General features: G+C 35.9%; 2 protein-coding genes across 10 annotated transcripts in view; both read right to left on the minus strand.

Annotated features, from left to right (window-relative positions):
* chd9 (chromodomain helicase DNA binding protein 9) overlaps positions 1-5570 on the minus strand; it is a 70108-nt gene extending 64538 nt beyond the window's left edge. For 4 of the 6 annotated variants that reach the window (XM_039657157.2, XM_039657152.2, XM_039657140.2 and 1 more), the window contains exon 1: positions 5421-5569. The gene's annotated coding sequence lies outside the window, so the exon portion shown is untranslated. Of the gene's footprint in view, positions 1-4867; positions 5206-5420 lie in introns of those variants that run through there. The other 2 variants (XM_039657147.2, XM_039657130.2) reach the window with 2 other exon arrangements.
* Positions 5571-6620: 1050 nt separating this feature from the next.
* On the minus strand, positions 6621-16816 carry aktip (akt interacting protein). 4 transcript variants are annotated; one of them, XM_039657104.2, is made up of 11 exons: positions 16697-16715; positions 15230-15333; positions 14226-14301; positions 13521-13726; positions 12169-12233; positions 11632-11732; positions 9586-9674; positions 9166-9264; positions 8631-8738; positions 7874-7934; positions 6621-7647 (listed from the first exon to the last, which is right to left on the minus strand). In XM_039657104.2, exons 3-11 carry the CDS (start codon positions 14238-14240, stop codon positions 7540-7542), a joined length of 852 nt encoding a protein of 283 aa, XP_039513038.1. In that variant the 5' UTR covers positions 14241-14301; positions 15230-15333; positions 16697-16715; the 3' UTR covers positions 6621-7539. The 4 variants fall into 4 exon arrangements, with proteins under 4 accessions (XP_039513038.1, XP_039513030.1, XP_039513044.1 ...); XM_039657096.2 differs by lacking the exon at positions 14226-14301 and having other exon boundaries at positions 16697-16816; XM_039657110.2 differs by lacking the exons at positions 14226-14301; positions 16697-16715 and adding an exon at positions 16147-16308 and having other exon boundaries at positions 7834-7934.
* Between the last annotated feature and the right edge of the window lie 622 nt (positions 16817-17438).

Below are 17438 nucleotides of genomic sequence, written 5' to 3' on the forward strand. Positions count from 1 at the left end.
GTGTAGATTACTGCATATTGCATGTAGTGCCATACGTATTTGATGATTATAAGATGATTATTTGTGACTTTTTTTTTTAAAGGCAATTCATACAGCTGGAGTAGCAATGGCTTACCAGTGGATCTAATGAAACATTGTGGCACAGACACAACAGACCCGAAAAGATTTATGTAAACACTCATTGCCAAACTTCTCAGCCAAGATAGCTTACCAGTTTTGATCAGACTCTTTGGCTGTGAGGACAGATTTATATCCCGCTGGCTTCATAGGATAAGCATCAGGCCAGAAACATTTCTAGTTAGAAGAAAGGCTAGAGGTGTCTTCAGGAAACAGCACCAGTCCACAGCTGAAAGACACACTGATAAGAGCCCTGCCGTCTCAGGCCATTAGCCGTACACTCTGTACAAGCAAAAACACCTGCAACTTCCTACTACTGAATAACACTGCGACCCCCTCCCCCAGCACACACTCTTCAAAGATTAGATCTTACACAATTCTCTTTAATAGAGTAACCTACAACGTCCCATTCAATTTACATTTTGCAAAATGCCTAACAGCCCTGGTCAATGGTTTGATGCAATGCATTTAAAAAAAACAAAAACAAATCCACTGGCTTTTGTCAGTGAGAGTGCGACTTCAACAAGATGAGGCACGGCTGAGTGTCAGCGCTGCTGGTCTTGGACTGCACAAGTCAACGCATTTCCGTTGTGAAATTGTCCTGTGACAGCAGCCAAGTCATGAATTGTGACTCATCTAAAGAGTAGCTATTGTAGAGGTTTCCTGGTGCCAGAGACCCGAAACCAGATTCAGAGCTGTGTTTGACTATGGTCAGGTTTTTTTTCTGGATGAGCGAAGCTGATCCTGGACCACCCCTATCAAGTAACCTCTTTTTTTAGTGATTCATTTTCCCACAGCACAGCATGCTTTAAACAACATGACAGGTGGCGAGTGCAGTTTCAAAGACTTCCACATCAAAAGTGGAACTGGAGGAAGATATGACTTTGTCTTTTTCTGCAATTTCTTGCACCTGATCCTTAGGAACAGTTCATGTACTCCTTTCATTAAAATATTGACTGATATGATTAAACTGCTAAATGGCTTGTTATGACTGACAGACAGTAAATTGTGAAAAAAATGTTAAAAGTTAATTGAAGCATTCTAACATTATATTGTATAGTATGAAAAATGGATATGTATTATGAAATAAATTACATTTAACTGTTATTATTTTTTTACTTTAAGTGCATGTTTGATGACGACAAGGGTGAATGTAAAAATAGAAGAAATGCGCATGAAAAATGGACCCTTTTCATATTTCCAGGGTTCTCAAAAACAAGTAATCATTGGGTGAACTTCTATAGTGGTAAATGGGAGACTACAGAAATGATGATTTTAGCTTCCCGTTTGCTCCAATTGCAAAAAAAAAAAAGTGTATATGTACAGAGATTGATTATGACAGTCAGAATAGAAAAATATATAAAATTTACCATCACTCTCGCAGCAGTTAATTGGTATTTTGGTACCAAGGTAATATGACACAAAGGGTGTTATAAAAGTTCATTAAATTTTGAAAAGTAAATTAAAAAAAAAAGTTAATAAACGCATTATCAGTGTCTACAAAAGGGTCCATTAAATACTAGTTAACAGCTAGTTGATAAATGCAAAAATGCTGTATAGTCAGCATGCTCCGATAACTGATATGATACTGATATATTGTGCATCCCGAGTGAAAAATTAAAGTGAAAAACTAAGGAAGCCTAGATCTTCCAGCATTAGAATAAGGCTAGTCTTAGACTAACTTTATAAAAAAAAAAAAAAAAAACAGGTTTTGCAGATGCAATTCAAGATCAGCAAAGGTTTCTCTATTTTTAGAGTATTTCTAAACAACAGAAATATGGACCAGTGCAATCTTATACAAGTACTGGACAAATAATGAACCTGCTTTAATTGTGGAATGACAAAAGCCACTTTTTAAAAGAGACACAGAAAGAAACAGCTGATTGCCGGTGCACAACATGGCATAGCGAATAATAACACTGTCATAAAATTCACATTTTCTGAAGCAGAAAATTCTTAAGAGTATACACATGTACCAACTACTGACATGTGCACTACAATGGACAGGTTGAGGTTTTTAGTTGATGTACAAAATGAATCAATTAATGTAAAGCTGGCTGAACGAGACTTTCTCTAGAACTAATCCAATCTGATGGAGTTTGGTTCCTTGCCACTGTCGCCTTGCTTTTGGCTTGCTTTGAGCTTGCTCAGTTGGGGTTATTTAGTGTTTAGCAATGTTGTTGATCTGTGTTGTGCTACTTTCATGTTATCACTGTGAAGCTGCTTTGATACAATCTGTATTGCGAAAAGCGCTATATAAATAAATGTGACTTGACTTGACTTGACTTAATGAAAAGGTTCTTCAGTTGTCTGCATCGTGACTCATGATACTCAGAGATGATTTTTCAAACAGAGGAAAATGTATGTGGGCTCAAATTATACTGTCCCTCCTGGAGCTTCCATTGACTCATCACTGAATGCCATTTTGCTTCCTGGTGTAAGTTCAACAATACTTCAGATGGAGATGGGTGTAAAGGACAAGGACAAGGTATTTATTGTTTTTGGAGTTTAAACGCATCTCTATCCTAAATTTATCCAAAGTGACGTAGGGGTCATTCACACAGGATGCTTTCTTGTGTCCATCTGGTTTTTGAATTGTTTTCTACATCAAGAGTGCTAGACAATGCATTTGAAATGCTGTGTCAAGTCAAAAGGAACACGTCATTGTACACTGTCTATTTTTTTTTTCTAGTAGTCCACAAAATAGCGGCTTAGTAATTATTACCAGCTAGTTTGCAACTAACTCTGTCGCACCATTCCACCATAAGGCAAAACGTAACTAATAGGCCGTAAGCTCTCAGTAAGAGAATGTGTAGTCGCATATGACATTTACCTTCAATGATCCAATAGCAGCCTTTAAATACATGAACAGAAGATACGTTTAAATGTGAGAGTTTCCATTAAATGAGGTGCTAATATTACAAGATGAGTATTACAAGTTAACATAACATAACAGATATTTTATATGTAAATAACATTGTCATCATTGTCATGACTGATTTCATTTGACAGGCAAAACGAGGACAAATGCACACAGAGGTGTGCTGTTTAGGATGCTTTAGATTCACTAAAACAGTGATTTATTCACATCATGTTCTCTCTCTTTTAAAATGTAAGCAAGTGTAAATGTCTATTGTCTTCAGTAAATATTTAGCTTGTAGCTATGTAGAGAAGTTAAGCTTTATCAAAGTTTAATGGTGCAACGCAAAAAAAAAAAAATTTAGTAGAGCACAAGTTGTTGTAACCTAGTGACCCTATGCGACAAAACTAGCAGTGTTGTAGTCGAGACCACCTCACTCGAGTCCGAGTCGAGACCGAGACCACAGAGAGTCGAGTCCGAGTCAAGACTGAGTCCATAGAGAGTCGAGTCCGAGACCAGTGAGGGTTGATTACCTAATTTACTTTTATTTACTTAGAGAAATCCTTTTTTTATTTTACTGAATTTACTTAGAGTTTAAAAAATATGATCAGTTTAGGGTAAAAAGGCCACATAGTAGGTGATGTTAAAAGTAATTTTATTACAATTTGTTATGCGCAGTTGTGCACTAGAAAATCACCAATCACTGGGCGTGTCAATCAATTGAAAGAAATATTTTATTAACATACATTAATAATCATGAAAAGTATTTTGAATTGAACACGAGTGGACTCGGGAATAAGTCCGAGTCCTAAAAAAATTTTTTCGAGTACGAGTCAATTCCGAGTCCAAATGCACACGAGTCCATGACAAGACCAAGACCATTAAAATATGGTCTCGAGACCGAGTCCGAGTCTCGAGTACTACAACACTGAAAACTAGACTAAGTTGTAACCAGCCACAGAGTCCCAGCAGCATCTTGGTTCACATTTCATTACATTTTACGAGCCTGTACTAGTGAGGTCTCTGATTCGAAAGTATAGAGCTGAAACTAATAATGAATATTTGCAGACTTTGATAGCTGCCTCTACAACTAAGGTAAGTTATATAGACAAAATGCACGTGGCAGAAACAAACAAAGTGTTGGAGAGAATAGGCTATCTGAGCTCTGGAGGTCCCATAAGCACACACACAAAAAAAGTCCAATGGTACTACCAGGTGTGCATGAATATGGGTCCTTCCATTAGGGGAAGTTGTTTTATTAAAAAAAAAATATATATATATATAATATAAAAATATATATATATATATATATTTTGAAACAAACAAAAAAAATCCTTCTAATTTAAAGAATATATTATTAGACCATACATTTATTTTATTTACGTTTATTTACTCTCCCCTAAAAAACTTTTTTTAATAATGTAAATGAATGCTCATTTTCTTTCTAGTACAAAAAACTGTCATTATAACTCCAATTAAGAGCATGTTTGTTTTTCTGTTTTTCTTTTACAATTTTTACATTCTGATCTGCCATTACCAAATCAGTCAGTATTTGAGAATTTGAATTCATAAACTATAATATCAAAATTAACCATCAATCTCTAACACAAGTTGCTGTTATCATTAAAAAATAAATCAATAAAAATCCACACCATATAGCCTACCAAAATTCACTTGAAGATTGATCACCATCATAATCAAATCTTTAACCCAGTAAAAATTAATCAAATATATATTTTAAATATGTTTCACAAAGCTGTCAAAGGTGACTAATTGAAGAATCCCTCATTAAAGTAGCTACTTTGTTTGAGTGTAGGTCAGAAAACTCTTAATATTACTGATATTATATTCTAATGGTCGAGCCTGTAATCCTCTGTTTTCGCACATTACCTGTATGAATCTACACGCCATTATAGATGAAATCAGTGTACCATCCAGAACATCACCTGGAACACACGATTCAGCCTTGTCACCAGACCATTTCCATTTTTAAACGTGTGTCCTCTTCAAGTTTGTTAAGACAGCGTAGGAACATGATAATCCTTGATATACAAACTGTTCTTTTTCGTTCGTCGGGAGACAGCAATCAATTGGTCTACTTTCTGGTGTGTGCTCGGTCGCTGTTAGTTCAGAACCAGCGTTTGCTGCCTGTCCGTGTCGTGCATTTCACGTGGAGCTCATATCGTGACAGTCTACTTAAGTTCAGGTGCTACGGGTGTTACATCCAGACTGGGATTCCCTTCAGGCAGATCTCTCTCTCTCTCTCTCTCTCTCTCTCTCTCTCTCTCTCTCTCTCTCTCTCTCTCTCTCTCTCTCTCTCTCTCTCTCTCTCTCTCTCTCTCTCATCAGAGAACTGACAGCCACCTGAGTTTCAGCACTGTCGCACTCTATAACCATCTACATTATCTTTATTCTAGGAGAGGAAACAAATAAACGAACTTACCCAAACAAAACCAAATCCTCCGGTGACAGCGCGATCATTTACGGAGGAATAAAATAGCGAAGTTTTGGCGTAGTTAATATCGCGGCTGGGCGACCTCAGCGGTTCCAGCGCTGCTGACGTAGGATGATGATAAAACGTTAATTTGCATACGTGTTAAGTTCTCTGTGATTGGTTAGCGTTGAATTCATTTCTTTTGAATAACTGGGACGCCTGTTTGAATCGTTGGGTTGAGTTTTAGCAAAGGTCAATAATCATGTCCTTAAAACGTTACTCGTAATCTGTAACATCATTGTACAGTAGCAAAACATGAAGTTTGAGAGTCGAAACAACAAGATGGCCGTGCCGGGAAATCAGCCAATCAGAGATGGTTTTACATCGGTTGTGAATCAGCCTATGGTTGTAGAAGCAGTGGGAGGAGAGAAGCGGAGAAAAGTTGGTGTCGGTCCCTCTGATATTTGATCACCTCTGGTGGATCTTTTGGGAACTGTTTCTTGTAAACACTGACAAATACAGCAGAAACTGGAGCATGTCAAATGTAAAGGAATATAATCAAAATGACTATTTTTTACACTGCTTCACTTTATCACAGCATGATTTTAAAGGTACCAGTTTGCTCTTCACATCAAAATCTTTTCTTAGGACAACTAGTCAACATTTGAATTGGACACACACACACACACACACACACACACACACACACACACACACACGGGCTGTGCAAAGATTAATTGTGATTAATTGCATCCAAAGAATTAAAAAATAAAAGATTGTGTTTACATAATATAATTGTGTGATGTGTATTATTATTTTGTATATATAAATACACACACACACATGCATGTATTTATTTAAGAAAATGTGTTAATATATAAAATATGTATATTTTTATATATATAATATTGATTGTGTTTATATATACATATACACAGTATTTACATGCAAACAACTCTTAAATATATGCATGCATGCATGCAAATGTATTTATGTATACAAAATAATTGTTGACAGCACACACACATATATTATGTAAACAAACTTTGATTTTGGATGCGATTAATTGCATTTTATCTTTGCCACAGCCCTCAAATATACGTACACACACAATCTTAAAAGCAGTATTTTGCAAATCCACTTGTAAAGCAGTTATCTACACAAAATGCCACTAAAACAGCACATTCCAACTAAATACAATCAGACCAGTTTCATTTTTTATGCATTTATTGGCTTTTAACAGATAAAAAACAAAACAAAAACAAAAGTACATTACTTACACAGCTGAGCTAACATCAGTATTCTTACTGAAACTGCCCAAAGCAGACAAAAAGAAAAGCATTGTTAAAAAAAAGAAAAAAAAAATCTAAAAAATGTCAACCATCGTAAATTTCTAGATAAATAGGACTCTGTTATAGAGGCCATTCATTTAATTGAACTGCTCCACTATTTACACATCAAACCCATTTAGATCAAACCATTAGGACACAATAAAAGTGAATTACTAAAAAATAAGGATTAACTTAGTCTTATTGAATAGTATTTGCCTTGCTCTGTATTTTACATTAAAACCATTTCATACACAGGATATTACAAACCAAAAAAAAAAAAAAAAAAAAAACTCAACCCAAATAATACATCGAGACACAAAAAAAGAGAGAGAGAAGCATTTTGTCCCAGCCTGCTAATGAACGTCTCACATTAAGACTATTAATCATGTTTGTGGAGAAAGGAAAACCAAAGGAAACTATCAAATCTATCAAATTATTTGTTAGAAAACCAAGTTCATCATTTAGAAGATCATGACCAACACAAATAAGTGAGGTGGTTTGTTGTGCCTGAAAACATGTGCAAGTAACATTATTCGCTAGAACCATCTCGGTGCCATCTGTGCGTTCAAGCCTCAGCATTGAAATGAACGAGTGGGGTCTTTAGTTCTATACTGGGAACGTGTCTATAGTTCTGAAGCCATTAAAGCAGTTTAAAATGATTTTCTTTTAAAGCTGAGCAAGGGTTTTGCAAATGAAGATGAAGTTCATAGAACTGCATCAGAATTCTATACATGTGGTTCAGCGCAGCCACAGTAGCATAGCGCCCCTCCTGGTGGACAGACACAAGCACTGAATGTTCACGTCTGAAGGGGGTTGTCTTCTTTGCTGAAAGGCTGAGTGGAACCAGGCTTCACCCAAGACAGCCCAGACACTGGCAATCCTTTGTTATAATCATCTGGTCGCCGCTATAACAGAAGAAGGCCATTGGTCACAAAGAGGATTATGAAATTAATATTTTCACAATAATTCACATTTGAACCAACCCACAAGAAAAAGACACCAGGATATAAGAGCGGAAATAGTGTTCCACACACAAGCTACTGACTTAAAATGAGGCATGCATCAGATACTAGGAAGAAGCCAGCTTTTACTTGGTTGTGAAGAGCAGTCAGGGGAGCGTCACACACTCACTTTATGTGCAAACATTTTCTCTTTTGCCTCTTCATGCACTGCTGGATTCCATGGAGAGAAGCTGCAAAGAGAAAACGCAAATATTAGAAAGAGAAAAACAAATGAGATGAGGTCCAGTCTGATGACTCAATGCTAAACCCCACAAATTCTTGGTTTCATTTTCACGAATGACAGCAAGGCTGCATTTACACTCAAAGGCTTAATCAATAGATCTTTTGACCAGATTTTTTTTTTTTTTTTTGGTCAAGCCCTTTTTACACTAACTTAAGACATGACTCGTATCGGATATCTGCTTTTACATGAATCCCTATCAAACATTTTTACAGTAGAAACTGCTTAAAATACTCCATTGACCATTTTTGGTCATACAGTCAAAAATAATACATTTACTTAATAAAGTCTACTTTTATTTGTATACACTCACAATAAAATTTTTTTTTATAATAATACAGGAACGATGGCTGCTTAATAGAACAAAGAACAGCCTCACTTTGTCCCTCACCCTGTGGTAGATTGGAGTTCCACTTTAGACATAGGTCAGACGTCCAGATATTAGATATGTATCCGAAACCACATTTGATAGAGGCTCTAAACGAATGTGAAATATCTTGTGCAGATTTTTTTTGTTTACATGTGTGCAACAATATCAAATATGTCAGATACTAAAAAAATACACTTGTGCTAGTGTAAATATAGCCCAAGAGATCATAATTATGAAGGAAAACTCCACAACATAACATCTGAGTGTTGTACTTGCCTTATTGCATAAGGGTCATCAATCTTGGGCTGATCGAACAGGTGACTATTGCATAGCTTGACACTGTCTACCACCTTGCTTTTGTAGAGCTGGATGTCTTTTTCATACCTGCACAGACAGCATTGATATTAGTAAGTAAAAGCAGTCAAAGGTACAGGACTTCAAAACAATCTTATAACTACTTGGAGGCACAGCTAAGAGCAAATGAATGCAGGGAAGAAAAAAAAAAAAAAAAAAAAAAAAAAAAAGAACTAAACAAGCTTTTATCTTGAAGTGTGAAGCCAAGTCTGAGGTTGGACTAAGCTTGAAAGCAGCATGCATCTTCAGATGCACAGGAAGTCAAAATAAGCTCAGACTAATGTAGGCAATGCCCAAAAACAAAAGAAAGCAAGATTGTGGTTATTTTCTTTATGTAAAGCAGAAGTAAATTCAGTGGCTGACACGCTAACCTTATCTAGTGACTGTCACAAGTGTTAGTGCTCGGAAGAGTTCAAACTGGGTTGACTACAAAAATGATACAGAATCCAACACTCACAGCACAGCAGCCTCTGGGTTGAGCGGATCCATAGTGTTGATCTTATAGAAGATTGTGCGGGCGTACATAAGAACCTGCCAGATATGGTTGTGGTTTCGTCTGCAAAATCAGATAAATATAAATAAATAAAATCCTTTCCACAGTAAAAAAAAAAAAAAAAAGCCAAAATAACCTTGAGCCCCTTTAAATTATGGCAACTTCATGAAGGCAAAAATGATAAATGTCTAGATAAATATTATTTTCACCCACTACCAAACACCTGACTTAAATAATATTTAATTAGTTTAGTTAGTTATTTTTTCTTGTCATTACTTATTTTGTCTATAATGCTTTTAAAAATATATGTAGACAAAATCATGCCAACAAAGTACTTTAAATGATTGAAAATGACAGCAGGGCTTTATTTCCTTTTAAACAGACCTCCATTTGGTGAAAGCTCTTCTCACATCCAGCTCGCCAGAGACGGGGTCCACTAGTGGGTGGAAAACTGGGGTGTCGAAAACAACCCTCTGAAAGAATATGCATAAATGCAACAGAAAAGAAAATTATTTTAGCTCTTCTGATGACTGCAAAAGACAAATAGATATGGACATAGTGAAAACTATGGTTTCGGAACCCCGTGGGTTATTTTTTCCAGACATTCATGATTAATGAATAAGCTTATCTATATTCTGTTATATCCAATAGACTCTCCATGACTTAAGTATTTATTAATTTCTTTTGATTTTTCAAACCTAGAATAAGAAACTCATTGAGCAAGTAATTAAAACATAAATAAAATAAACACACCTCTGCTGACTTGATAAAGTTGGGCAGGGCTAAAAGGGGCTAGGGGACACAACAACATCAACTCTAGTGGATCCTCAAACTGTCTGGAAAACCCCGCACAGTAGCTCCACCCGGTTCAATCGTGAATTAAGTGCAGCACACATTTTGTTCTTTAATAAGTACAGCATTATTTTTCCTCAAAAAACACAATGCTTGTCAAGGCTAATGTTTTATGTATTTGAGGAGCAGAGAAGAGGGTCTTAGTCTGGTATTTGTCATCTAGTCAAATCCAATTCAGCCTGTGAGCGTGCATCGCACTTCATCTTTTATAACACAACATTTTGGCTAAGTGTATTAACGACAGGAAGAACTGAGTGCCCACATAGCTACAATAAACTTTGTAACCTGCAAGTTGATAAATGTAATGCGACAACACTCCCTCAACAAAACAAATCTCCAAAATTCACTGAAAAATATTAATAATATAACATGCAAGTTTCTGACCATACATATTTCCTGAATCTGTAGCGGTTCTACACTAACCTGCCATTTTTGCTGGTTTAAAACACGCTGGATATTACCTGCCATAATCATTTTCAAAAGTCCTGGATCCAAAAGTAAATGCTAGCACATTGTTACTGCGACTTGCCTTAGATGACTTGACGGGTATTTCACTCACATTGGATGCATCAACATTAAATTTGCATAGGCCGTACTATTTGAATTCAAGATTGGTTGACTGCCAAATTAAAATATTATACAGAACAATAAAATAACTTTTAATTATTTTAAGAGTTAAACTTGATTTTGTTTTTGTTTGTTCCTGTAAAAATTGTGTTTGTTTCTTGTTTTTGTTTCTTGAACCGGTTCAGAGCCCAGCCAGCTAGTAATGTTCTGTTCCAAGACACACCCTGATGTCATCAGTTTCAGAATTAAGATTGAAGCATTTCAACATTCCATTTGGCATTAAAACTACGAATAAAGACGACAGCAAGGTCTGACTTTACTATGGTTAGCTTTGGCAATAGATTCATCTAATCTATCAATTTGGTGTCTTTCTAGAAACAAAATTGTATAGAAAAGTTGTTTATTACCACTGTTTTTTATGATCCTATACATGACAAACATAACAGTGCAAATGTTGTAAATTGTAACCAGCTGATGGAAAACAAGCTAATGTAAACAATTTGGATAAGGTAATTAGAATTATTTACAGAGCAGATGAAATGCCTAAAATCATTTATCATTAACTATTTGATCTTCTCTTTTCTTAAAAAAAATGGTTTAAAGGATGAAATGAGGTTTAACATTTTATGAAACTTTTTGTCAAAACTTTATTTAAACATGTAGTACATGTTGGTATATAGCATGTTATGATACAAGTCGTAAAATTCATAAACTTGAAACCTGTCTGTCATTGGTAATGTTATTATTTTAATTTTTTTTTTTTTTTTTTTAAAGTGCATAGCGCTGCTAATTTTATTTGTTGAGTCAATTTCGTATAAACTTGTATCAGTACTTTAAACATTCTCAGCACATAATATTGAAAAGGGTGATCATTTCGATCACTGCAACCATGATAATTTTCATACTGTTTCATCTCTACATGACAGCAAGTCATGGACTGAATGAACAAGTAGCAGTGCCCTGGTCATGTTGTGTCAAAAAATTCAGTGGAAAGATGTGTAAAGTACTTACAGGACAGTCTCCATCTGGGTAGTTATCTGGAATGTAGACAGTGAACTTAAAAACACCATCTTGGTACAAGCCATGTCGAATGAAAATCACACCAAACCACACTGCAACAAAAAATAGACATTAATGTATACTTGACAGAGCAAATCAGCAATACAGCAATCAATTTAACTCTTCAGCTGAGTTATTGGACATTAATAATTACACAAATTATCAATTTGATACAAAAACTGCAATACTAATTAACGCCGCCTTCCATTCAAAAACAAATCTCCACCATTTGTTTTCCATGTGTGAGAACATATTGAATTTTATTTCCTTGAATCTGTGCATTTATCATTTATCATGCTAGCATATCCACGTGACAATCCATCCTCATCCTGACATAGTTGTAGAATTCCACACAAGGTTCCAAGTAGAAGTTAATTGACTGCACATTCTACTGCAACTTTTCCAGACAGGAAGTTGGAAATTCTTTTGGAGTTGAATGGAATGCAGCAAAAGGACATTTTGCGTGAGGGTGGAGGAAGACATTCTTACTCAGTGCTGATCTGTATGAAGGCTGTACATAGATACCAGGGAGCTTCTGCTTGATCACCAATGTGCTGCAACAGAGACATGGTCACAATTGTCCATTTCAACAATACACTGAAAAATCAAAGTACTGCATATCCTAAAGATGGTGCTACACAACTTCAGGGAAAATAAGTCAGGGAATAACAAATGTGAATAACAGGCGTGATGCATATGCTTAGATGGTTAGGTTACATAAACATAAAATCCTATTGTATTTTGGGTATGTTTTAATCACAGCTTCATAAATTAACACTACAACTAGAAAATAAATCAAGTTACTTGATCAACTATTACTGCCCAAAACCTAGTGGGAAAAGCCTGTAGATCTGATATTCTGTACAACTGGAATTAGAAAAAAAATGTGCACATCCAGCAGTCAAAAACCTCAACGATGGTTTCATAAACATAATAATACATGTAAAATATTTTTACAAAAAAAAAAAAAAAAAAATTTTGCATTTTTAATATTTTCAAATTAAATTGATTCTTATACTGGCAAAGCTGAATTTTCAGCATCATTACTCCAGTTGTCACATGATCCTTCAGAAATCATTCTGAAATATGATGATTTGGTGCTCAAGTAACATTTATTATTATTATGAAAGTTGAAAACCCTTGTGTAGGGCTGCTTTATTTTTTTAAGGATCATGTGGAAGGATCAAGACTGGAGTAAATGATGCTGGAAATTCAGCTTTGTCATCATAGAAACAAATTACATTTTTAAATTTATTAATTTAAATATTATTACAAAGTAAAATATTTGTTTTCTCAGAATTACTGTTTTTACTGTATTTTTAATTAAATAAATGAATCCTTGATGAGCATAAGAGACTCCTTTCCAAAATATAAAAAAAACTTGACAGATAATAATAATAATTAACCAAAAAAAACATATTTTCTATATAGTAACCTTTCAAGAACCCAAGGTCGCTTCAAAATGTAATACAAATAGCAAACAAAAACAAAGGCCATCTGCTAATGAGAGACAAAACAGATGGAAACAAGCATATACTTATTGGCATGAATCAAAGAAAGACATATTGTATGATTTAGAAAAATATACAATTGTGACAAAGTATGTAGCAGATAGAGCAGAGGAAGTGAAGACCAGAGAAAACAGTGGTGAGGATAATTATTTATTGGGGAAGCTTTAAAAAAAAAAAAATTAGTTTTAAAACTACTGTAAGTCTGTCCAATGAAGGTCACTTTTGGTGAGAACAAGCAATAAATTATTTTTCTATGGAGCTGTGGTGTGCCAACTTCCTCATATGCAATCATCTATGAAAGCCAATGAATAAGAGCGGAGAATCACTCACAACTCAGCAAGCAGCGAGTACTCCAGGTAGAAAGGGCCGTACGAGGCGTGGGTGCCATTGGCAGACTGTGTTGAGGCTGGAGATGCAGCTTTAGTGATGGGGATGGCATTCTTCGGGATGGAGGGAAGCTGTTTCTTACCAAACGAAGGACGAGCTGGACTGGCTCTCTGCTCCCCTGGACCACCCTGCTCTTCAGCGTCAGATCTCTGCACACACATGCACCAACAAATTAAGCTTATTGTGTTTTTTAACTTTTTACTTTTGTTTGCAAATGATGATGTTTTAAATATTTGGAATTCCCAGGGCCAAATTTCTCTAGTACTCAATCTGTCTAATAACATTACTGTTCTAGACTATTTCTTCGAAAAAAAAAATACATTTTCATTGCAGTAAATGTTCCAGTTAATGAAACAAGCAGTCAAACTTTTTAACTATAAAACAGTTACAGTTAGAATCAGAGAATGAGTTAAAAAAAAATCTATATATATATATATATATATATATTTTTTAATTTAAGTGAAATGTGATCTTGATAAGTCAAGTCATGCTAATCCATATCACAGAACTCAGAATTGGAGAAACCTTTGAAAGTTTGTGTCTTTTTTTCTTCTTAATTTTTCCTTTTTCATGTTTTTCTTAATGATTACGCGTTAATCTACCAATAAGCACGATCTAGCACTATTAGACTCGCCTAATACATTTTACCTTATTTGAATCCATTATGCAGAATTTCTCTTAGCACAGAGAGAAAAAAAACCCTCCAGACTCCATCTGGGCCTCACTATAATTCAAGAGATGAAAGTAAATATCAGACACCAAAAATTCACAAGCAGTAGGGGCTAAATGGAAACAATAAATAACAGCAAACAGATTCAGCACATAGCCTCTAATAAAGCCAATGAAAACAAATTACAGCTGAATAATCATAGAATACAGTCAGACACCTCTCAAAGAAATTACAAACAGCTAGTCTAAGTGTCTACCATAAAACAATGAGACAAAGCAATGGGGTCAAGAGTCGGCATGTAGTAAGAAACGTCTTTCTGACAGCTGCGATGCCACACCACACCAAAGTCAGAAAGACAACACCTCTGGAGATTGCAACGAACAAACTGTTAGCCTACTTCTTTTTTAAGTTAAAAGCATTAATTGACTGCAATTCTCAGACTTCAACAAGAGTTTAAAACAACCATAACTTCAAAACTAATCAATGTTATATTAGGAGAATAAGCCACTAGCCTAAAACACCCTCCTCCACCACAAAAGCTTGTGACTTTAGAGTGACTGAACTGTGCAAAAATCACCTTTAAACCCTGAGCCTCCAACGTGACTTCCTTATTGAAGAAATCACCTGTTGTAAACCAGTCCATTCCTCTTAGTTTGCGCATTTAGACTTCAGGTAAAGGACATTGGGATATGCAGCATAACAATTTCAGACTTTACCTTAAGATTTATGTGTGTTTGTGTGTGTGTGTGTGTGTCATATATATGGGCTATATCCGGCCTGTACCCTGTCTGTCGTGTTGTGACCTATATATGTTGTGACCTAGAGGTCACAACACGGCAGACAGAGTACAGGCCGGATTCAGGCCTCAGATTTAACAGCACCAGATGAGTCAGGCAGGATCAAGTCAAATGTTGTCAGGTACAGGCCCTGTTCTGGCTTAACTTTAAAGCCTGTTCAGATATTTAGGACTGCCATACTTTACCTTACGACCAGCGTTTGTCGACATGCTCCAGAATGGGTTCATTACTCATTGAGCTCTTGATGGGTGTATACTTGTCCACTTTTTGGTGGCATCCGAAGAATTTGCTGTGAGAGAAAGAGAGAAAGAGAAAGAGAAAGAGAGAGAGAGAGAGAGAGAGAGAGAGAGAGAGAGAGAGAGAAAGTGCTGATGAGAGCCTGGATATTCGAACACCACAATGGGCAACCTGATGCTGTATGGCAGCTGGTGGCAATCCAATCCCCAATAACCATGCTGTTGCTAGTGAGAACTTCAGTGAGCTACAGTATAATGCGGGGGGTTTCAATCATTTATATGACATGGTGGACCCCCAAATATGATCATCCTAATGCAAGGGATATGTTTGTATGTATAAAGACCCAATTTATACTGTGAACAATTAATATTAGAAGTGTGTGTAAAACATTATTTAGAAAATTACACTTCTCATTTTTATACTCCCTGTCGTATTTTAAGACTTTAAGTAAAAATGTATTAATAAGATTAAATAAATAAAAACTAGAACCAGATCTAGCAGGGTCTTAAGAGACAAACATTTACCTAAACTAATAATTCATATAAAATTATGACCAAGGTGAGTGAATTTTCAGTAGTAACATGACAGATGTCAACGCCTGGCACACAAGAAGAACCGCCTCAACTAGAAACAAGAGCTCTGACTCCCCATAAGACAATTGCCTTCATGTTTACCTGACACCCACTGCAGACGGCTTTGTTTCATAACGTGTACACTTTAGCGTTTAATAAAGTGTTCTCTAGGCGAGAACACAGTTTTTAAAGCAGGGTTTCAGGTAACGTTAATGACACGGACGGTATTTTGTAACTGGACTAGACTAGCCTTCATTTAGCAAAATCTCCGAAACAAACGGGCTTCCACTTACCTGCGACAAATACTGTCACCTGGTTAAAGACATGTCACACAGTAACTTGTCCAGATGTGAAATAGTTTGAGACTGCTTTTTAATGCCGCACCGTTAACCAAATCGCCGACGACACTGTTATCCGAATAATCTCAGACAAATACTGAACACACCTCTAGCTAACTTGACAGGAAAAGGCGGGACATAAACACAACTGAGGGCGGTGATTGGATTTCATTGTGATTGACAAGCTCTTCACCCGATCAAACATTAAATACACCAATCCACAAGGTTAAATGTCTCCAGTTTAACGTTTAAGCAGCAAATACTTGGTACATATTTTAGATCATTTAAAATCGTCTGGAAATGGCATCTGCCGCAGAGTGTGGGTAAGTTGTTGACAAGAAAAATCAGCTGACAAAATACCTCCTGTGTTGTTACCTCGAGTTGTGAGCTGAGCGCATGAACGGACGCGATTTGTAAATGTTATACAGTATATAACGTTACATGGCGTATCTCTGCTAAACGTTCATAAACATTTCTACATTATAATGGACTTTGTGAAACTTACCGTGCTTAAACTCAGGACATTTCACACGTTTTTAAAACACGTAGTATCTACCCTCCCAGTTGACTGCACTGAATGGATTCGCGTTCTGTCATTGGCTTATAGAGACTCACGGTAGATTTTATTGGTGCTTTTCCCTGTATATCAGATCAGACCAAGGTAGTAAATTCGGATTGGTCCCTTTAATCTTGGTTTTTAAAACAGGTTATTGGGTAGCTTTATTAATACATAATAAGAGGTCAATTAATTACGAGCCTCAGTGCACCTTTTAAAGTTAACCATTACTTTAATTTAATACTATAATAATGGGATGTCTGATAGTTTTATTCATATTAGTTTTATAAAACAATACTTCAATTATTCCTGAGCTTTTACGCGTCTTTTGCAGGTGAAATATCAGTTATCTTACAAAAAAGAAGAAAGTTTCCACTTCCAGAGTTTTAGAATAAAGCAAAAAAGGAAATAGGCTATACTGTTATAATGTTCAAATTGGCATTGGCAAGAGATGCGGATGGTTTTGCAATGCCCCCTTTAGGACAACAGAGGGAGTCAAATACTCAGAATTAGAGAAAAATCAACAATCTCCCCAAATAACTGCCTAATTCAATCCTCTCTAAATAGGCACATAGGCGTTTACTTTGAAAAGTAGTCGTGTCCTTTTGGCAAGACTGTCATTGATGCTGTCATTACATGGTCACAATTTTTTTACAGACAATTTCATGGTGGCCTACGGCAGTAACTTATG

Source organism: Pimephales promelas, chromosome 1 (assembly GCF_988280905.1).
Source record: "Pimephales promelas chromosome 1, fPimPro1.hap1.1, whole genome shotgun sequence".
In the NCBI taxonomy this organism is placed as follows: Eukaryota; Metazoa; Chordata; class Actinopteri; order Cypriniformes; family Leuciscidae; genus Pimephales; species Pimephales promelas.